Raw genomic sequence first — 23,035 nt, 5'->3', positions numbered from 1 at the left:
GAGATAATCTTTTATTATTTCACAAAATAAACCTTGCACTTGCGACAAGGATAAAAAAAAAATAAAAAAATGCTTGAGATTTGTCCAGTGAGTTAGTTATGCGGCAACTGAGTTGTGCGTTGTTTTTTAACTCATCAGTTAGAGAACACGTTTATCCCATATAAAAATATTTGGTTTCACATGTTTAATGTTTCTTCAAGATTTTTGTTTTCGTAAGCTGTTACTGATTAAGACCGAAATTTAATTTGCTCCTCAAAATTTCATTATGATAATATATAAATTAATTTATTTTTCAAAACACAGTAAGGATCGAGTAGAAAAAAAGTGGAAGGGAAGAAAGCAGTTTGCCGTTTTAGGGTTGGGGATACAGAAAGCATTAGAACCTTTTGAATTTTGATCACATTTGAGTGAGTTGACACATTGCAGCTTCTTCATTACTTGTTTAAAAAAAATATTTTAATTATATAGGGACCAAATTGAAATATATAATAAGTTTATTACTTAATATTAAATAATAAGATAATGATGACTTGATTAGGTTAAAAAATCAAAAGTATGAAAATCCTCCCAAATAATCAATCGAAATTTGCCATTTGACGCGAAAGATTTCTTTCATGCATGTTACGAGGATCCAAGAGATATATTCCGTCGGGTTTCACATACCATGCACAGAAAGCTTTACATCAAATTTCATATTTAGGATCATATAACACTATAATGAAGGCTACATCTGCAGAGCGTAGATGGACTAATCTTCTCGGTGAATCCACATGTTCGATTTTCTCCTGCCTTAAGTCTGTCTATTGGCCTATGTTTGTCTTCAATATTGTCAAAGTAAGTAGACAAGACTCTACCCAAAGTGTTATACAAAATTACCTTATTTTAGGTTTTAATATTCTTAATTTCCTATTATTGTTAACGTCCTTCACTACCATCTGCTAGCCAGATGAAGCAACAAGCTAGCACTTGCCAACACCACAAATAACAAGGCCATTTTAACTATTAGGAGCATTCATTTTTAAATTAAGGTTGATGGTTTATTGAAAGTTTCACATGATAGACATGAAAAAAATAAGACATGTTAAAATCCCATATCAAATAAAAATAATGTCGAGATAAACTATATAAATAGACAATAATCCCCATTTATAAGTAGGGTTGATTTAAAATTCAAACCCACTTTGGATTGTTTTAACTCCAATTATGGTAGTAGTGAAATTTTTGTTCCCACCCAAAAAGGGGAGAAAAACGCTTGCTAACCTCATTTTTTTCTTTGGTGAACGTTAACGATTCACTCTTAATAGAGAGTTTAAGACATTAACTAAATTATATTTCAAGGCCAAGTGGAAAAGATTTTTCTTTTTTAAGTTTTTAGCCACAAATGGTCATTATTATTAACTAGTATTCTTACCGGAAGGATACATGAATTTTGCAAATCATGTAACATTTGATTCTTATTTTATTAATGAATCATAGTTTATTAATTATAATTGCGTAAAATAAATTTCTAGATATTTTTTTCTTTCTTATTTTCATTAGTTTATATTTCAATATATTGAGTATTATAATTTATTTAAAAATACTAACCTACTTAATAGTTTTTTTTTGTGTGTAGGCTTAATACCCTTTTTTTTTCTACAATTAATACCTATTTAAAATAAATTGGGTAAATGTACAAAAAATGTCAAATGTACCAAAAAATACACATTGGGTAAAAAAATCATTTAGTATGTAACATGATATCAACTTAATTTTTAAAATATTTATAACATTGAATAAAGCTATCAAGTGATATTAATTAAATTTATCATTCTATTGAGTTATCATATAACAAACTAAAATTCATTTTGTGTTTTTAAATATTTAAAGGACAAATTTTTATTTTAATATGCACGCGCATGCATATATATATATATATATATATATATATATATATATGAATTCTATTTAAATTTATAAATATACAAATAATATAGGTGATCCTAGGAAATATAAAATAATTGTGGATGGAAATGAATATTCTATTAAAAAGTATGAAATGATAAGATGTAGATGAGATATACATGTATAAAATGGAACTATTCTATATATATATAAAAGCAACCCGGGTCAGTGATTCTTAAAAGTATTTATAAGTATACTGTTGATACCCTTTGAGATTAGAGGAATTTTCTATCACTTTTATTAAAGAAAAAAATTTAAATCATTATTGTACTTTATTTTTTAAAGAATATTCTCCTCACATTAGAATAATCAAATCCCTATGGGTTTCTTTCGGCTTTTTCTCATGTTAAAAAAATAAAAAATAAAAACTTTTCTTCTAGAAATAATCCTGGTCAATATCTATTCTCCAATTTTGTTGCTTGCAGCTTCCATATGAGCGTTTGGTCATCGGATTTTAGGTGCATTCCTCAACCATGTGATGTTAAATAGTCAACTCCTCAATGCGAATATGTCATCTTTCTAATTCTAACATCTCCGCTCAATCTTCAACGCATATTTTTATTTTATTTTTAAAATTAAGATATTTATTGATCGAAAATTAAGAATGTAAATAAATGTACGTTTTTCATACCCATGAGAGACATCAAACCAATAACCACGTACTTACAGTATAAAGTTATTTATTTTGTTTCACAACTTCCATCCTTTTTTTATTTTTCACCTTTTTATTATTTTCCTTATTGGCATTTCATTTTCATACCATGAAAAACGTTAGTAAACACAATATTTAATTTGCACATTTTTTTATCAGTTAACTGTAAATGACTTTAACGAAATTTCTTAACATGTTATATATATATATGATGGGATTTTTTAATATTTCTATATATAGACATACACAAATTTGATAAAAAAAAAGAAGTGAATATGTTTTGGTAAGCAGAATAAAGGGAATGTATTTGTAGACTTCAATCCAATACATTGTTTTAAAGTATTTAGTGAAACAGACATTTTCCTTGCAATCAACCGAAAATATTATATATATCTTGCTATTATATATATGTATATAATATGTTATAAATTAATATCAATATACTACTATATATTATATTGATTAAATATATTACATATAAATTTTACTATGACAAAAGTATCTTATTATTCTTATTAAATTATTTAATATGATAAATAATTAGAGTTTATAGCAAAAATATAACGTTATTCTTTAATTCTCATGAAATCTATATAAATATTCCTAATTAATAATGTTAATGGGCAGCAAAACAAATTATAATTTGTTCTTTCTTAAGAATCATGATCCTAAAAGATTAGTGATTTTCGAATATGAAAAAAAAATAATTATACCAAATACTTCCTGAGAATAAAAGTTATATTCAACCAACAAGATATAATTTATATAAAAGTTTTATTTTACGGAATTATCCACGTAAAATTCTATATAATTGATTGATTAGATTTAAAATAATTGATATAGTAGATATTTTAATTGTATAAATGATTCTCTCATAAATCAATCGCAGTAAATATTTACAAATAACGGATAAAAAATATATATTTGTAAATTAAAAAATGCAGCATGAAAGGAAAAAAAACTGAGTCGTGTTTCGCATTCACGCTGTCCAAACTTGGCCGCCAAGTCAAAAAAGGGTAAATCTGCCAAATTTCCGCACAAATGTATGGAGCCGTAGTGACAGCGTCTCCAAAGCCCTAAAACAAATTCCCTGTTTCTTGGCTTGCGTTTTCGTTTTGCATTCTCTCTCTTTTCTCTTCCCGGAATTTTGGACAAACACTTTCGTTGCGAGAAAAAAAAAAAAAGAAGAAAATGTCGAGTATCACTTTCTTCCAGCATCTCTCTAGAGCTTTCCGTGATAACCAGTCGCATCTTAAGCTTGTACTGCTCTGCACCGCCGTAAGGTATAGGATCATATCATTTAACTTCATTCTTCGCCTTGTTTTCGGTGAATATTATTTTTTTCATTATTGTTATTCGAGAGAAATTAAAGCACAATTATCATTCGTTGTCTTTGCAGTTATCTATGTTGCGGACGTGCTTGTTTCTAATTCCTATTTTTATTGTTTATTTTTTAAAAAGAAAAAAGTTAGATCCGTGCATTGTAATAAATATGAAATATATTTTTCGATGTTGTAATGTCAAAAATATTCTCTGTTCACATTTGCTGCTAGCTAGGATCCTCTGTTTCAAGCAATTCTCTATTTTAGTTTATCAATTTTATGGCGATTCCTTCAGATTTATATGCAAGTAAAATTTAAAGACATTGCGTGGATGTAGATCTATTGTATTTATGAATTATGATCAATGTATATGCTGGTTGATGCAGTGGTGGTGGTCTTTGGGCTTATGGTGAGAGTGTTGCACCAGAAGAGGCAGTTAGCGAGAAGAAGAAGGTGGTGGTGCTGGGAACTGGTTGGGCGGCCACAAGTTTTATGAAGAATTTGAAGAATCCAAAATATGAGGTTCAAGTAGTATCGCCTCGTAACTACTTTGCATTCACTCCTTTGCTGCCTAGCGTTACGTGCGGGACCGTCGAAGCGCGCAGCATTGTTGAGCCAGTTCGCAATATTTTTAAGAAGGTGATCATTTAAAAGCCCATATTATTTTATTTCTTGCAGTTTAAATGGTTTACTCACGACGATAAAATAAATTTGCTAAAATTGAGCACTCTTTAACCTCATTGACTAATATTTTGGGAGTTTGAAAGAGAGTAGTGAATAATTTGAAGAATAATTCAAGCGTAAAATAATAAAATATATACCATAAAAGTATTCTGTTATTATTTAGGGTTACCTTTAAACTCTTAAAAAAATTGTACTTTAATACTTTCCGTTTAATGAGGAATAAGCAGATTGCAGAAATATTTTTTTATATCATCACTAGTCAATTTCATGCCATCCATCAATAAATAATAATACTATTTACAATAACTAATCATTGTCAACAGTAAATCTTAAGCTGCGGTTGACCAACTTTTATGATTTTCATTTTTTTATCTCGAAAAATATAAAAAAATTTAGTGAAATAAATTATTTTTATATTACTGACGTATTACGTGACATTTTATTTCCTTACAAATTTTTTTCCTTTAACCTATATATCTTGAGAGGATATAAAAAGTCGTTATTAATATGCTCACACTATTATACAGAGTATTTAGCACTATAAATGCCTTATATTGGTAACTGAGAAATATTTGATATCAAATATTATTTGTAAATATTTTAATTACTTTAAAAAATAAATATTAAATGGATTTTATATTTCTGATAATATAACAAACGTTCTTTATTTAAATTTATTTATTTTTTGCGTCTGCTTCACAAAGAACATATAATGTTGTCTAAGTCAACTGCATCTCGGTTAAAATGTTTTCACATCATTTTGTTTTATTTTCTGATACAAACAGAGCTCTTTTTCTTAAGTGTCATAACTCGTATGACTCATGTCTGTTAATTGTAAAGTTTTCCTTCACTGCTGTGCAAGACTTCCATATTTCTCTTCGTACAATAGTTGTGTTTGAGTACACTAACATTGTAGCTCATAACGAACCCGACGGCTATGTTAGTTTTTCACCAGTTACTATCAGGATATGCTGATTCTGGTGATTAGGTTTCCAGTGAAGTAATTTTCTTTAAGCCACGTTGTTCACTAGCGTTATAGTTGATTTTGGAGACAAGGACTATAACTCGGCCTTTTTCTTGTTTTCTTTTGAGCAGAAAAAGGTGGACGTACAATTCAGTGAAGCAGAATGTTTCAAGATTGATGCAGAAAATAGGAAAGTTTACTGTCGATCTAGTGTGAACAATAATTTGAATGGGAAAGAAGAATTTGTTGTGGATTATGACTACCTAATAGTTGCGGTGGGTGCTAATGTCAATACATTTAATACTCCAGGAGTGACGGAGAATTGCCATTTCTTGAAGGTAACTTCGTTCTTTATCTTACTTTATCATATTTTATAGTGTACAGCATTTAAAAAAAAGTTTCGTTAAGAAAAAATAGTCAGGGGAAGGAGGAAAGGGGTCAAATCTATTGTTATTATGGATGGTGACTTATGTGTGCACTGGATTCTATGTTTTTTGACATGCTTTTGGAATTTAATATCTCATGGTGTGCAGGAAGTTGAAGATGCTAAAAAAATTAGAAGAACAGTTATTGACTGCTTCGAGAGAGCAAATTTGCCCGATGTAAGTGAAGATGAGAAGAAGAGAATTCTTCATTTTGCTATTGTTGGAGGTGGACCTACTGGAGTAGAGTTTGCAGCCTCACTTCATGATTTTGTCAATGAGGATTTGCTCCGTTTATATCCTGGGATTAAAGATTTAGTTAAAATTACACTTCTGGAGGCCGGAGATCATATCTTGGGCATGTAAGGATGTGATATATTAATCATATTTTTACTTGTTATTAAGAACTTCTTCCAATGATACCTTGTCTAGTCATATAGTTTGATATTTGTGTGAGTAGGCTTCTAAAGTATTGTATTCAGTCATGGGTTTTAACTGTGCGGGTTGGATGGCTTTGTTCTGTGGAAAGTTTTTTGCACAATTTTTAACCGCTGAAAATCCTTATTTCATGGTTCAGCAAATGAGGAGGAATAGATTGAAAGTTTTAGCTGTTTGAACTGAACCAGACATGTATAACCAAAACATTTATAACTACTTATAGTTATCTGAAAGGACCATTAATATTTGAATCTTTTGTTATTTAGTTTATCATACTGGATATGTTCCATTGCTCTTCTTATAGGTTTGACAAGAGAATTACTACTTTTGCTGAAGACAAGTTTCGAAGAGACGGGATTGATGTGAAAACAGGATCCATGGTTGTTAAGGTATCCGAGAAAGAAATTTCCACTAAAGAACTGAAAAACGGAGGAGAGATTAAGACAATTCCGTATGGAATGGCTGTCTGGTCAACTGGTATTGGCACTCGTCCATTTATTAAAGATTTCATGGCACAAATCGGTCAGGTGTGTTATTGAGAAACTAGATAGTAGTATTGTATCTGTGCTAATTCATAGTTCCATGTCTTGTTTCTCTGGGTGTTTGTATCTATCATTCAGCAAATAAATTTAAAGTCATTTGTCATTCGCTCTGTTTTTTCTCTTCTGAACAGGCTAGCAGGCGTGCTCTAGCTACAGACGAGTGGTTGAGAGTTGAAGGGTGCAGCAATGTCTATGCGCTTGGTGACTGTGCCACGATAAACCAGCGGAAAGTCATGGTAATTAATACAATATTTTCATCATATATCTAATTAACTTTCTTCCAAGTGTCTACATACGCGAAAGTAGGAGACATTCTTATCCATAGACTTTATTAGGTACCAAAATTGTAATTTTTCATCTGGCTTTTATTTTGCAGTTTCTTTGTTTTGTTTTTCGTTGAAGACATATTTAACTTCTTGGAAATAGAAATGCACATTTGCTTAATTGAAAATCTAGAGCCATGTATTAATTGACTATTATTCATTTCTATTCAAATGCTATCTTTCTTTCAGTTAACTGTGAATTGATTTTGGCCATTTTAGGAAGATATCGTGGCAATCTTTAAGAAGGCTGACAAAGAGAGTTCCGGAACACTTACGGTCAAACAATTTCAAGAGGTCATGAAAGATATCTGTGAAAGATACCCTCAGGTTGAGCTATATCTGAAGAATAAACAGATGCACAACATTGCTGATTTATTGAAGGAAGCCAAGGGAGATGATATAAAAGAATCAATTGAACTGAATATTGAAGAACTCAAAACTGCACTTTCCAAAGTGGATTCTCAAATGAAATTTCTTCCTGCTACAGCACAGGTTCATGCCATAATTTGCTTGTGGCATTCACAACGGTAATTAAAAGATGCATGCTTCTCAGTGATATGATATTGAATTTCTGAAAATTCATGACAGGTTGCATCTCAGCAAGGCACTTACCTGGCCAAGTGTTTTAATCGGATGGAAGAGTGTGAAAAAAATCCTGAGGGTCCTCTCAGGTTCAGGGGAGAAGGTCACCATCGGTTCAAACCCTTTAGGTAATTGACTAGCTCCCTCCTTTTGCTCAATTATGTTTACATTTATACGATTTCAAGGTTTTCCATTCGCCAATGTTTTTACTCATTCGCACATTGTTGATTGTTCCCCAAGGTACAAGCATTTAGGTCAATTTGCTCCTTTGGGAGGAGAGCAGACAGCTGCCCAGCTTCCTGGAGATTGGGTTTCAATTGGCCATAGCAGTCAATGGCTGTGGTATTCTGTCTATGCAAGGTACTGTGTTCCTTTTACCAATTTTTATATTCACTGAATTTTGGGACATTATTTTAAAAATCTATTTTAGCTTCAATTAATTCTTTGAACAGCAAGCAAGTAAGCTGGCGTACTAGAGCTTTAGTAGTTTCAGACTGGACAAGACGTTTTATTTTTGGAAGGGACTCAAGTAGCATCTGATTCCAGAGTCTTTTGCATTGGCAATGTGGCAGAGCTCCTTGATCCTATATTTTACATAGGAAAAATTTGTTTCGATTCCATTTATTCTTTGAATAAGTAAGGAAGCTTGGTGATGTTCGAACTCAAACAGCTGATACATGCTCACCATTTTCGAACTCGGGTTGAATACTCCCGCTTTTTGTATTAGAGTCGTGGCATTAGTTGGTTTCCGAGTTTTGCAGATTAAGTTTGTTTTGGAGATAATAGGCGATGTTCTTATCATACCAAATCATTCTTGTTTTTACAATTAATCTTTTGTTCCTTTTCCATTTTTCCGATTTGGTCATCATTGAATTTATTGCAACTCAGTTGAATTTTTGTAATTGGGAAAAAAATGTGATTTTTATTAATCTTTCCTGCAAAACTTTCTGTTTGGGTTAATAAATCAAAACTTATCCATTGATACGTCCAAAATCTTTCCTGCACAGACTAGATGTGATTCCTTGATACGTCCAGCGCCACTTTGAAACAACCGGAGATATTCCCCCGTAGTATCCAAGTCCAACCCACCTTCCCTTTGCGTGCGTTTGGACATGTGATTTCCCAAAAAAATAAAATAAAGAATTTACAAAGTATTTGAGTCTGTCACTATTCTTCTCAGTTGACAAGGCTGCACAAAGTATTATAAAGTAATCAAGTATAAAATGGGAACATAAAAAACATGACAGATACTAGTACTTATAAAGTAATAATAATAATGCATAAATCAATAAACAATTTTCAGAGTTGATTTTAGAACCAACAAAGAGTCTTAATCTTTCTCTCTCTGTCATATGCATGTGTCCATGATTGAGAACATCAAACAGTTTGTGATAAAAAAACAAACACAACCAATTTACACAACAAAAAGCAATTACTAATAAAATCAAGTATAAGCCATCGAATTGTTCCCAAATGAACAACAAATACATGCAGCGTGAGTTCTGATGACTACGAATTTGGGAGAAATCTCAAAATTAGTTACCTCTTATGGGCGTATTTCATTATCTTTACTTCAGTTCTCTACCTAACGTATTTCTCTTATGGTGACTACAAATTTAAAGAACTAAAAATTTATTTAAGTTTTTTTGTATATGCCTATCAAAATCTGTGTTGTGAACTTGTGATCACTAAAAGAAGCCATACAATAAAGATCAAAACATTCAAAACCAATGTATCCTAGTAACCACAAACTGTCTAATAACAGCCCATCAAAAAAAAAAAAAACAGCACAATTTTCTAAAATTTGGCATGCATGATTTTCAAAAATGATATCATATAATTTAATGGTTAAATTTATGAATTTTGCATTTTATAAAAAATTATTGAGAGTGATCGTCCAAGACTTATTCCTAGAGTCAATGAATCTCTTTCTTATATATAGAGAAAATACATCTATTGAACATGCAAGAATGCTCTCATTGGGCTCATAATGTAGTTTATATGATGCTAGAATTTAGCAAATTACTAGCTAATTATAAATAGATGTAAATGATTCCAAACTAACTATAACTTCTTAATTATACCTCTAAGTTATTATGAAGTTTCAACATTTAGGGAAAAGTTTCTCTGCCTTTGAAAGATTATTCAACACCAAGAAAGTTGAATCCACTAAACCATCTAAAGGTCACCGACAAGTCAATTTCTCAAGCATTTTTCCTGAAATTGAAGTTATATGTAGTTTATTTATTAGCTAGGTTGTAGAAGAAACCAGCAGAAAACTTATCTAAAAAAATGGACATCCAAGCATGTTAGTTCCTTGCTTAACAGAATGAGAGGGAGCCCATTGCCAGCAACATGAAGTTTTTAAAGAGTTTTTGGTAGTGTGGTCGGTGAGGATTGTCTCTCTACAGTTTATTATATATAATTGTCTTTAAGTATAAGCTAATTATTCTGTAATGCCAGCCTGACTCCTTTACAAATGAAATTTTTTTAAACAGAAAGAAAAAGCAGAAAATTGTTTGGGGAAATGGAAGATGATCATGACTTGTCTAAGCAAAGGAAACAAAAGAACAACACATCCCCTTAAAAATGAGGGTCATTTGTTTTGGTCAACAGTAAAAGGAAAGCTTTTTATTGGTCAGCTCAAAAGAAAAATCTGAACGCATGAGCCTTGGGGCCATGACCCATTCCATTCTTCAATCCGCCGAAGTTCCACAGACTTTTTGGTTATATGACTAACCAGATATCTCCAATGGTACAGTCTATTGGAATTAAAGTCGCTTAACTTCATTGTTTTATAAATTTTTACATGGATTTCAATTTTCAATTCAACTTAATATTGTCAACTAATTTCTAATTCAATTTTAAGTGATAAAAACATATAAAGTATTTAAAATACTGAAAAATATAACAAATTTATTGCATAAATATAGTAAAACAATTTGTTGAAACAATATAAACATTAAAAAAATCATTTAAATATATATATTTTTTTGGCACAGAGATAAAAATATATTATACATTATATAAAATACATAACATTATATAATTGAAATAATGTTTTATTTTTAGTTTGTATTAGAAACCTTTTTAATTATGTTCCACCAAAGTTTATTTGAAGTTAATGCAATTTGCCTTTGACAAATAAGTACTCTCCATGATAGTTATATTGTATATAAGTTAATTTTTCTTATAGGTATGTTGAAATATCAAGATGACCATCACTTGATACTCTATCTAATGATGTATTGTTTGAATATTGTGAGAATAATCAAAACCATCGTCATGCGTATGTTATTTGCTTTAGACAATTATATTATATATGCAATATGATATATTTATATAGTATATATATGTTTAATTGCATTCACACGTCAAGCACATGCTAGATCATATATAAATGTGAATTGAGTTTGAAGAACGACTCTTAGGAACAGAGAACAAAGGGAAAGTCTTGTATTCGAGAATAAGGTAAAACTCTTATTCTAAACTATTGAAAATTAAGTGTAAATTTCTTTTCTCTCCCCTTATTACACCATTGCCTCCTATTTATAGCATCTAATATGATAGCATTGTGCAGACAACTAACAGAAAATATCAGACAATACAAATCTAAACAAAATCCTTGGGTTGTGTTGTGCTCCTGCTGTACGTATTTCCTCATTCCTATCAACTACAAATGTTTGCACTCTCCGTTCTTTTCACTTCTTGATATTGGGTAAACAATTTTAATTTATTTTCGTGGTATGATACTTTTGAGTTTTGACAAAATATTGTCCATTCTAAATAAATAACATGTACTTCATAATATTTTTATATTATAATATAGGTTTAAATATATTTTTAGTTCTTAATAAATGAGTATATTTTAATTTTGATTCTTGTATTTTTTTCATGAATCCTTCTAAATTTTGAAATAAATATTTTTGGTCACTATCAGATTTTTTTTTCCATCCTTTTAAAATCATCACCGTTTTTGTCTCCAATATTTGAATTTTTTTTAGAAGTGTCATATAATAGTAACAACTGAAAACAATAATTTCATATTTTTGAGAGATGAAAACAATTTTTTTTTTACCAAGAATAAAATTAAAAATTATTTTACATGAATTAAAAATATATTTAAGTCTATAATATATTTTATTTATCAACCAAAATGTCAAAAGTTTCTTTGCGACATTGAAGGTCATTTCTCCCTGTAATTCGAGGGATTGAATGTTTAGGCACAGAGGCTAAAACATCTTTTTTTTTTTTCAAATTACAATGACTAAAAAGATCAATTTTAAATTTGAAGGATTAAAAACATATTTAAGTCAATTCATTATTTATTAGTTCAACTATAAATGAATCAAAATTAAATTATTTATAATTAAATACCCATTTTAATATTATATACTATATTTTTTCAAAAAAAATATTGTATACTATATTAAATTAAATAATATATTAATATAAATATAAAAAATAGATTAGGAAAAATTTAAAATTAACATAAAAAATCTTATAGCATATTTTATAAGATAAAATCATGATAACAAATAATTAAATAATAGTATAATCTACACATTGATTTCGTTTATAAACTTGTGTTCATTTTAAAAGTAAAGAATTAAAATTAGAAGAAAAAGACATAGTGTTTCAGTAATAATTGTCTTACAGTTTTATTCCTCAGTATAAAACTATTTCCAAGTTGGGCAGCAGCACAACCCTCTGATAGCAGTTACAATTCTTCAAGTCATGATTCAATTCAAACATTATGTATGCATTGGTCCCCCTGCTCACTGTTTTAATCAACCACTTTACATACAATGATTGCCTGAAACCGGAACCATATTACCAGCTCAATTCACAAAGTAATGAATAATAATTTCATAAACTTGATGGTGAGGTTTGAATTAAAAATGGTTGTTATTATGAGATACATGTTTAGTATTTGATCATGCAGCAATTAATTATCTATAAACAGGGCAGTATTTTTTCCTATACATAACACTAGTTAGTGCATTATGAGACGTAACCAAAGTTTTGGCAAGCCGTCATTTTCAAATTTCTAGCTAATAATAACCGTATGGTCTTTGGGCTATGCATGCAGGAGGACCCATGCATGATCCCCCATAGGCACATCTTTTTCTTGTAGTATAAGTTGTAATATCAAGCACTGCAGCTGGTCCATAACCATTAATCATCATATTCATAAGTCAAGATATTGAATAGGGATTGGGGTTTGATGCATATGGCTACAGCACTTGGTGTTGAACTCATATAGTCAAGATTTTTCAGCTTTTAAATGCATGGACATCATGCTTACTTCATGCATACATGTAGCAAACATTAACCTGGCAAGTAACTAAATGTACAAGGACATTTATAAACTGACAATATTATAATTAGGCATGGAAAACTGTAGGCAGTTTAAATTTGAAAATGTATTGAAGTATATAATTTTTCTAACTGAAATGTATGGTGTTTATTTAACGGTTGATGTGAAAGTGATTAGATTACAGAAGTAATAGCCGACCAATGATACTTTGCGGGGTCCGTTTCATATCCACCTTTTTTGGTTCTTAGGTTTCGACAATTGTATGGGTCCAAAAGAAGCAGGAATTGATTACTATTTAACTCCTTTAATACATCACATCGAGGTTGATAACGTGCAGATTCTCAGATCTGAATTCATGTCTTTTGTTCAAGATAAATATAAAATACTATCACGAGCATTAGGAAGGATCATACTAATGACAGGTTTAAGTAGTTTAAAAGAAGTCAAAATTTTACGTGTCATATTTGATTGCTTGAAGCTGAAAACAAATTAACTGTGACAATAATTGAGCAATTTCTATATAAACATCGTCTATGATATCAGTGGAATGATTGCGTAGCATATTATTCTTATTTTACGGAATTAACACATCAAACAATCTCCAACAGTATTGTTATTTCCCATGTTGTTATATTGGTTAGGAACATCTTGGCCCTCCATTGAGTTGACGAACATATAACATACTTTTTTAGATACATATCTCTTCAAAGCTAAGGTATTTTCAGACTTTTCTGCTGTCTTGAATTTCACTTTGTGCCTACTCAAAGGTAGCATTGCATTGCTTTTGCATATAAATTAATGACATTCTGCACCTAACATATATAAGCGGGTAAAAAAAACCAAAATAGCACACAGTTCTTCTTGACTAACATGGACAAGGGTTAGACAGTAATTCTCTTTTGTTTTGGTCCAACAGTGAAATTGAAATTCAAATGATTATTAGTGCTCATCATTGCTGGGCAATCTTACAAAACATGAAATCACAATCCATTGACAAGTGGAAAAAAGCCTTAGGCGAGTAAAATTCAATTATAAGATAGATTCATTTAGCAATTAGCATGATACAAAGTAACTTAGGCCATGTAGTGCACAACTGAATGAAAATATGAAATTAGAGAAAAGGGCCCCACTTTGCTTCAAAGATATAGAGAGACATATATGCAAGATACAGGGTTCCTGGCCCCCGAATTGAGGCATGTGCTGAGGTGCAGAACTGAAATTGCAATTATGTTGTATAGAGAGCAATAATAAGTATTTTCCAATGAATTGTTCCCCCCCCACTCAACCACAGGACCCTCCGAGCACAATGCACTCAGCTTTGTACAATAAATCAAACTGAATAGCTTTTTAGTATTTTAGACTCGCTAATCTGAACTTCTGGTCTAGAGAATACTGTGTGGTACTGGTATCCAAACATGCTATATATCAGATACCAATTTTGTCCTTTAACATTGTTGAAACTTTCCACCAAATCACACAGTGAGTTATTCAATTTTTGTATTTGTTTTTTACCTAGTACTAGTATCCCATTTGTCACGTACCAATGCTACTTTACCTCTTCATATTTCTATAGTAAACCACCATAAATTTTTCAAAAGATGATCTTGCTTGTGGGGGATGGTTGGTATATCTTGATGCTTTTTTCGGGATTGTCATGACATGGGGCAGCTTTACCCTTTTGCTTTGAGCCTGTGCCCTGTGGCCTCTGGCTAATACCATTTGGACCTTCCGCTCAGGCTCTCTCGTGAACCAACCCCCTTTGTCTATTGAAAACATGCACACTTTTTTTATTTTAAAGATGTAGTGCATGTTTGGATTGAAATTAGAAATGTTGTGCATGTATTCTAATGTAAATCCAATGGATAAAAGAAAAATGAAAATAAAAGTAAGGGTTCTGATCCTTTAATAAAAGTACTTTTGCCTCAAAAGTACTTTTCACCTGAAAACCAAACATACATGTAGTGTGTATCATTTGATTTGATTTGGAATTTGAAGCTGATCAAACGGTTGAGGTTTCATTGCTGAATGTTGTTTACTGGGGAGGTGGTTGTATGGTAGTGATTTTCAGTGATTCCCCTTTGGCTTTCATTGGACTCATGTTTGGTATCAGTTTGCAAGCAACAAAAAGGGTAGGAAAAGAGAGTCACTTTTTTCTGAATTAGTTATGAGAGTCACTTCCACTTTCAATGCGAAAGGTCACTGCTGGCTGAAGGCGAATGCAAAAGGGGTTCACATGGTGGGGTGTGTGCAGTGTCATTCCCATTCCAAGGCCATTGAAAGCTGCCCCTTTGCTTTTGCTTTCCTAATCAAAGCTCTGTCCTTATTACTGTGTGGTCCATCTGCATTTTCCATCTATTCTGACTATATTAATTCACACTTCACAGCTGTGCCTCTGCTCTTACATTGCTCTCAACTATTATTCAATCGCTACTCTAATACCACTCTCTCGGATCATCCTTCATTCTAGTGCCCTTGGAATTGATTTGCAGCTGGTCTGTTTTGTCAACACATTTATGGAGACAATGCACTAGAAACAATATTTAAGATTTAGATGATTTATGTTATGATGTTGCAGAAATAATGCACTAGGACTGAAATTAGCTAGATGATTTATGTCTATTTTTTTTCTGAAGTATATCATTTAAAATTGAATAAATACGACACTTGTTCTAAATTATAAATGTTTCTGCTTGACTTCAATCATATTCTCCTACATATAAATAAACTCTGAAGCTGATAGAAAGACAGTAAATTCTTACTAGTCTGCCGTTGATTTAGAAAATTGAACAAAATCATAAACTCAAAACAAGCTAGTTAAATAACAAACACATTCAAGTTTGCAAACGTGTTCTACTATGAACAAATCATGTGCTTGATGTGAAAACGTGAAAGTTAGGACTACTAGTTTCCATTTTGATGTGAAAAGTCATGTCCCTGGTCCGTTTCCAAACACGCATTAATTTTGACAGTGAATTCATAGAACTGAAAAGGGTTTATGTGGCAAAAGATGCCATAAAAATTTTCTTGTTCCAATATACTACATGAAAAAAAGCTTCAAAATACAACTTGATCTAATTTTATATCCTCTTCTTCCTTGAGATCTCCTAATTATAGGATTACTGTTATTCTCCCTATCCAAGATTCCAGTTTCCTAAATTATTATTAAAGGTAAAAAAAAAAAAAAAGAAGGTTAATTCGTACCTGCTCGGTATTACGTGAGTGCATGCAGAGTATGACTCCTGCTATGGTATTTACGGAAAGTAGCAGTTAACTAATTATACTTCTGCTCTTACTTAAATAACTGTTAACTAATAACTTCCACCAGTGTCCAGAAAAATAACAGTAAAAAAGTGCATTTTGCAAGGCTCGGCTCGCTTCCTAGATGCTTATATAAATCTCCCTTGTCTTTTTGTTGATCCATAATTTGCATACCTTTTATGTCGCATATCCAAAATCACCTTGAGTATAGACAAATTCACCATTGCTGAAGCACCAATACAAAATCCCTCACTCACCAAGCATAAAATAAAGACATCACCTTGCTCTGAACCCTCCCTTTCTCTCTGGACCTGCATTGTCCCCCTTCTTTCCAAACAAAAACATCCTACAGATTGAGTTGCCCTATTCCCACCACATTGACCAAAATACCCATGTCCCTTTGATCCATCCATTTTTTTTTTGTGAATTCAGGATATTCTCCAACCCAAAAAGACAGGGTAGTCTTTTAAAATATTAAGATTAGTTTCTTTTAACAAATGTTATTTCATACACTTTTAATGTAGAAATTCATTGAAAATGAAAAAAAAAACACTTTTAATGTAGAAATTATAACTAAGAAACTATCAACGAAATAAAAAAATAGAATTGAGATAAAAAAAAATTAAATTAAAATAAAAAGTAAAAATATGAATTCTATATATTTTACTATTCGTTTCTACTATCTTTCCAACACACCCTTAATTTCTAAAAATAAAGTCCAAATTAAATATAAAAATCACATTGACACTTTGAGCCAAACAACTAAGGTGTGTTTGGAAAAAGGTGGGTTGAATTAAGTATGTAACTCACGTTTTTTTCATTTCTTAGCCATTTGCAGTCTTGAAAGGTGTGAATGAATGTTTATAAGATGATATTCGACAAATCAAACACGTACTATACATGCTAAAAAAATATGATTACATGTGAACGAACGTACGTAAAGCTAAGAACGATAAACCAAACACCATTACACACGTTAAAAAATATGATTATTTGTTAATAGTCATTTGAAAAAAAAAAATCAAAAAGGGTATTCAGGTAAATAAACACACAGGAGTCCAACTTTCTATCAACTGAAATCTAAGGATAAGTATAGATCTGAAGTGAGAAGCACATTACATTCTCTCTTTATATATCTCCTCCGACACCGTTACTCAGATATACCCACCTCCGAAACCAAATGGATTTGCTCTGAGAACCAAAATGGGTGACGAACAACCGTCGACAACCTCAGTCTCCGGTCTCCGGCGAGTAATCGCGCTCCTCTCTTCATTGATCTCCCTCTCCCTCTCGATCAGAGTCTTCGCCGGAAAGTGGCAACTGATTCGGAGCAGGCTGGAGGAGCTCCACTCGGCCCTCGTTGCCGGCGATTCCACGTCACTCTCCGGCGAGCTCCCGGCAATAACGGGCACGGCGGAGGAGTGCCTCGAGCTGGCGCGGCGGTGCGCGGATCTGTCCTACAGCGGGAAGCTTCTGATGCAGAGCGATTTGGACTTGACATTGGGAAAGTTGGAAGCTCACGTGAAGAAGCTATCTGAGATATTCAAGAAGGGCGTGTCGATGCATGGCTACTCCGTAGTAGTTTCAAGGCCTGGTTTTGGAGCTTGCAAAGATGACATGAGGTTCTACTTAAGGGACTTATTGACTCGAATGAAGGTTGGTGATTTGGGTATGAAGAAGCAAGCATTGGTGAACTTGCATGAGGTGGTTGTGGAGGATGACAAGTATGTGAAGTTGGTTGTTGAGGTTTCTGAGTTTGTTCACGTGTTGGTGGATTTTCTAGGTTCTAACGAGGTTGAGGTTGTCGAGGAGGCTGCTAAGGTTGTTTCTTTGGTTGCAGGGTTTGATTCTTATAAAGGGGTTTTGGTTGGTGCTGGGGTTATCGCCCCTTTGATTCGGGTTTTGGAATGTGGGAGTGAGGTTGGGAAGGTTGGTGCTGCGAGGTGCTTGCAAAGGTTGACCGAGAATTCGGATAATGCGTGGTGTGTATCTGCTCATGGGGGTGTTACTGCTTTGTTGAGGATTTGTGAGAGTGTGGAAGAGTGTAAAGGGGAATTGGTTGGTCCTGCTTGTGGGGTGTTGAGGAATCTTTGTGGTGTTGAGGAAATCAAGAGGTTTATGGTTGAGGAGGGTGTGGTTTCCACGTTTGTGAGTCTTGTGAGGTCTAAGGATGAAGCAGTTCAGGTGAGTTCTGTTGAGTTGATTCAGAACATTGCCTCTGGTGATGAGTTGGTTAGGCAGATGGTGATTAAAGAAGGAGGGATTCGTGTTCTTTTGCGTGTTTTGGATCCTAAGTGGTCTTGTTCGTCAAAAACAAGAGAGGTTGTGATGAGGGTTATTGATAATTTGTGTTTTTCTTCGCGTAGTTGTGTTAGTGTTTTGCTGAGTTATGGCTTTGTGGATCAATTGATGTATTATGTGAGAAATGGGGAGGCTTTGATTCAGGAGTTGGCACTGAAGGTGGCGTTTAGATTCTGTGAAACATCGGAGGAGGCTAAGAAGGCGTTGGGTGATGCCTGCTTCATGGCTGAGCTTGTGAAGTTTCTGAATGCGAAATCGTTTGAAGTTCGGGAAATGGCAGCAGAGGCACTCTCTAGCATGGTTATGGTGGCGAAAAATAGGAAGAGGTTTGTGCAGGATGACCGAAACATTTCTCTTCTTCTGCAATTGCTGGATCCAGGGGAGGGCAATTCAGGTAATAAAAAGTTGTTGATCTCTATCTTGATGTCACTAACAAGTTGCAACAGTGGGAGGAAAAAAATTGTGAGTTCCGGGTATGCTAAAAACATAGAGAGGCTTGCAGAAGCTGAGGTTTCTTCTGATGCCAAGAGGCTTGTGAGGAAGCTATCCACAAACCGATTCCGCAGTATGTTGAGTGGAATCTGGCACTCTTGAATGCAATTTTTTTTTTCACCTTTTAACTGTATATTTTTACATAATTTTTTTCCAAGTTTTGCTAATTTGATTTCCTCATCTCAATTTGTTTTAGTTTTATTTCATTTGCCTTGCCCATGACATGAGTAGCTCAGCATTTTTATTGAGATTGTAACAAGAAAAATAGTGATAACATGAAAGATTTGTTGTAGATTTTCGTGGGGACACTGGCATTGTTTTTAGGCTTTTTAGCTTTTTAAGTTCAGTTGTGAAGAAGAAAAGGATGATGATATTATTATTAGTATTATGGTATACTAGTATCATAAAAGAATGTAATTAATCACTGGTGATAGTTACTATACTAGTGTTTGTTCCAAAAATATCATTTCGTGTATAAATACGTGAATCGTGTGATCACATGGGGAGTACATCAATCCTTGAGGGGCATGTGAGTAGTGGCTATCTTGCTTCTCTCTATCTAGCATTATGTGCAAAGAGATAGTGATAGATGAAGTTTTCCATCTGTAGTGCTTTGTCTTTTAGCTAGTTTGTCTTTTATACTGTAGCGGCAGTTTCCTTATTGTTAATTGAGAAAGCACAACACGCCAATTCTTTGCATGCTTGTTGCCTGGGATCTTTCAGATAAGACAACAAAATGAACCTACATCCTTCTCTTTCTGTTTATGCTTCTCTTAATTAACCCCTATTAGCTTCTAGTATTAGAAAATAACATTGTGAAAGTGCAAGTTTCTAAATCTGGGTGAAGATTGAGGCACTTGGATTCTGTGAAGAGGAAAGAGCAAAGAGCAAACTTCTTGCTTGTGTGGTGAAGTCAAATCAAAGAGGTTGGGCTGCATTTATTATACTGCGTATATGCAACCAATGCAAGAGGACTAATGAATGGGAAACATGTGAAAAGGTGGATCAAGTAGGGTGGTATTGGGTTGAGGGAAGCCACAGGAAACCCATGCTTCTTCCAATTCCCAAGATCGCATCCCAAATGAATGATTTCATTCATTGTGTTTATTGAAGGCCTGAAGAGGCATTCTTTTTTACGAATATTTCTGCTTGAATATATCTAAAAGGAATTGATGGTAAAAACAGAAACTAATGGTTGAAGAACTGTGCATTGTGGTAGGTGTGACCCACTTAATAACATGTAGAAAAAATTTGCCATAAGTTCGGTGCCCATGTTTAAGTTATATTTTGTGTTTTACTATGTCTTGGCTTGTTCCAAACGCTACTAAGAAAATTAGATCAATTAACGGGTAAAGTCATTTTCAATAAAATGGTTGGATTATGATCGCAAACGGTTTGTCTTTGCATCCACTTTGGGGCATTTCAATTGATTGACACCTTACACTAGTCAAAAAGACTTTTTTCTTTTTTTCCTTTTAGTTTCCCGCAAGACATCCTTCAATAATCTTTTTAGTCTTCCGAGAATACGTGTTCGTTCCATTAAGTATAATCACGATATTTGGCATGTATGATTATTTTATATTTTTTTTAAATGAGAAGAAGAAAAAATACCAAATTAAAATTGATATTAAAAGAATGTATGGTACAGAAATGCTGAAAATTTCCTCCATAACCACGAACCCTGAAGTAAAACACTCACAGTAAAGAGGGAAATTGTTTTTATTTTTTTTTGTCTTTGATGTGCTTTGAATTTAAGGTTGCATATATTTCATAATGTAAAATCCAGCTGGTATCAGTGGTGAAAACCGACGTATTTATATGATTTGAGCTGAAAAAAAAATATTGTTTGATCTGATATGTCCTTTTCCGTCGGGTGTTGCTAGGTGCACCCAGCAGCATTGCTTGCTGGTGCACCCGATATTTTATCAAAATGTCAATTTTGTCCCCCCCCCCCTTTTTTTCTTTAAATTGGCAGCGTTGTGTGTATCATTCTACGTTTCAAGCTTTGTTTCTTTCATTCTTGTCTGGTTTCTATCGTTTGTGGTGGTTTTTGCAAGTGTTGAGAGAGTTAGTGGTTCGGTGAAGGTGAAACTCTTACCAGGTGGTGTTTTTTTTCGGCGAAGGTACACATTTTATGGCTTTTCTGGGTATCTTGTATTTTAGTAGATTTGTTCGTAAGATGTAACATACGAAAGAACTTCTTCTGTAACTGTAAAATGCTTCTTACGAAACTTCCGTAAAAAGCTTACGGAAGAAGCTTTCGTAACATATTACAAACACAAAATTTACCTGTAATAAAGTAAGGTACCCAACAATCTGTCGTCTACTGCTCTAAGAAGCTTCATTTAACTGGTCATACATATGTACCAGCGCAGCAGCTCCCCAGGCATAGCTCCCACTCTGACCCAAGTCTCGAAAAGCCTCCGGATGCACTACATTAACATGTGTTGCACTCTTGTTAGCAAAAAGAGTACAACCAACCAAGTGGAGGAGATAAGCACAAGCTGCTACAATCCACCGTCGGGCCTCGCATCTCCTCAGATAGATATCCCGTAGCCACGACAGGCATACATATGTCCCATGCGCCCATACAATCTCAGCTCTAGCCTCCTCACCCAAGACCTCAAGCAACTCCATCAACAAGACGATCGCCTCGTCCACAAGTAGAGGCTCGAAGCTGTGGAAGGCACCTATAATCGGCAGAGGGAGGAGTGACGCCACATCATCTAGTGTGATGGTTAGCTTTCCTACTGGAAGGTGCTGCTAGTCTCCCTGTGCCACCTCTCCACAAACGTCGATATAACTCCCGGATCGCTGGTGACTATTGAGCACCCAATCAAAGGAGTTAATCCTTTGGCAGCGACTAGCCCTTTAATCTTAGGCGCTGGCCTCCCAAATTTCTCAACCTTCCTTTCATGGGAGACCAACTTCAATTCAGGACGTTCCTGAATTGAAGAACACATGATTCCAAATAACAGTATATCAAAAATTTATTATCACAAACAACTCAACAATAACAAATAATTAACAATTAACTTTACATAAAAATTATAATACATCTTCAGTCCATATGTTGTGTGCAACATGCTCAACAAATGAAGTCAGCACCGATGGGTCACGTGGCCCACCTGACAATCCCTCAGCATTATCAGCAACTGATCCCGCAGCAACATCACTAGCTAAGCCCTCTACACCAGGACCAGGTACGTCCGTAGTAATCAGAGGAACATCCTTGGTCATTTGAGGAACTTCCTCAGTCATATCAGCAACGTCATTAGCAACAGAAACATGTACCCGTTGCCTACGGACGGATGCGGTAGGCCTACGTCGCCAGAGAACATCATTTGCATGATGTTCATCCTGTCCACCCCGAGCTCTACCTATACCCCTACCTAATGCACGACCTAAAACTCTGGTTCTAACCATGATCTGCAAATCATGATGAACATGTAATTTTTTTGGTCAAATTCAATATTCATATATATTTAAACCTACATAACCCTAAGTCATCAACCCTACATTATAAACCCTAAACACTACCGCCTATGCACTACATAAGTTAAACCCTAGACACTAAACCCTAAGCTAACCCCTACCATCTAAACTAACCCCTAACCTAAATCCTAATCAGTAAACTAACCCTAAACTCAACCCTATCAACTAAAAAAATCCCAACCAACTAAACTAACCCCAAGCCTCAGCCCTAACCAATACATATCTACCATTTCTAAAACTTAATAACATGCTGCCATATATATATATATATATATATATATATATATATATATATA

At 33.4% G+C, this 23,035-nt stretch overlaps 3 protein-coding genes across 3 annotated transcripts; 2 read left to right on the top strand and 1 right to left on the bottom strand.

The window, feature by feature from the left end:
- The first annotated feature begins 3,670 nt into the window (after positions 1-3,670).
- On the top strand, positions 3,671-8,802 carry LOC114387624 (external alternative NAD(P)H-ubiquinone oxidoreductase B2, mitochondrial-like). Its single transcript, XM_028347827.1, has 10 exons — positions 3,671-3,879; positions 4,305-4,557; positions 5,698-5,904; positions 6,100-6,350; positions 6,731-6,953; positions 7,100-7,204; positions 7,511-7,783; positions 7,880-8,001; positions 8,114-8,233; positions 8,326-8,802. The coding sequence occupies exons 1-10, from the start codon at positions 3,788-3,790 to the stop codon at positions 8,411-8,413; spliced, it is 1,734 nt and encodes a 577-aa protein (XP_028203628.1). The 5' UTR covers positions 3,671-3,787; the 3' UTR covers positions 8,414-8,802.
- An 8,751-nt stretch (positions 8,803-17,553) lies between these two features.
- LOC114388278 lies at positions 17,554-19,742 on the top strand. The gene has a single exon (XM_028348691.1). The coding sequence runs from the start codon at positions 17,655-17,657 to the stop codon at positions 19,344-19,346; it is 1,692 nt and encodes a 563-aa protein (XP_028204492.1). The 5' UTR covers positions 17,554-17,654; the 3' UTR covers positions 19,347-19,742.
- Positions 19,743-21,991: 2,249 nt separating this feature from the next.
- LOC114388086 lies at positions 21,992-22,670 on the bottom strand. Its single transcript, XM_028348421.1, has 2 exons — positions 22,302-22,670; positions 21,992-22,189 (listed from the first exon to the last, which is right to left on the bottom strand). The coding sequence occupies exons 1-2, from the start codon at positions 22,668-22,670 to the stop codon at positions 21,992-21,994; spliced, it is 567 nt and encodes a 188-aa protein (XP_028204222.1).
- Between the last annotated feature and the right edge of the window lie 365 nt (positions 22,671-23,035).

The sequence above is a fragment of the Glycine soja genome, chromosome 15 (assembly GCF_004193775.1).
Source record: "Glycine soja cultivar W05 chromosome 15, ASM419377v2, whole genome shotgun sequence".
Classification (NCBI taxonomy): domain Eukaryota; kingdom Viridiplantae; phylum Streptophyta; class Magnoliopsida; order Fabales; family Fabaceae; genus Glycine; species Glycine soja.
Note: the sequence above shows the minus strand (reverse complement) of the source record. Positions and strands in the feature narration are given on the sequence as shown.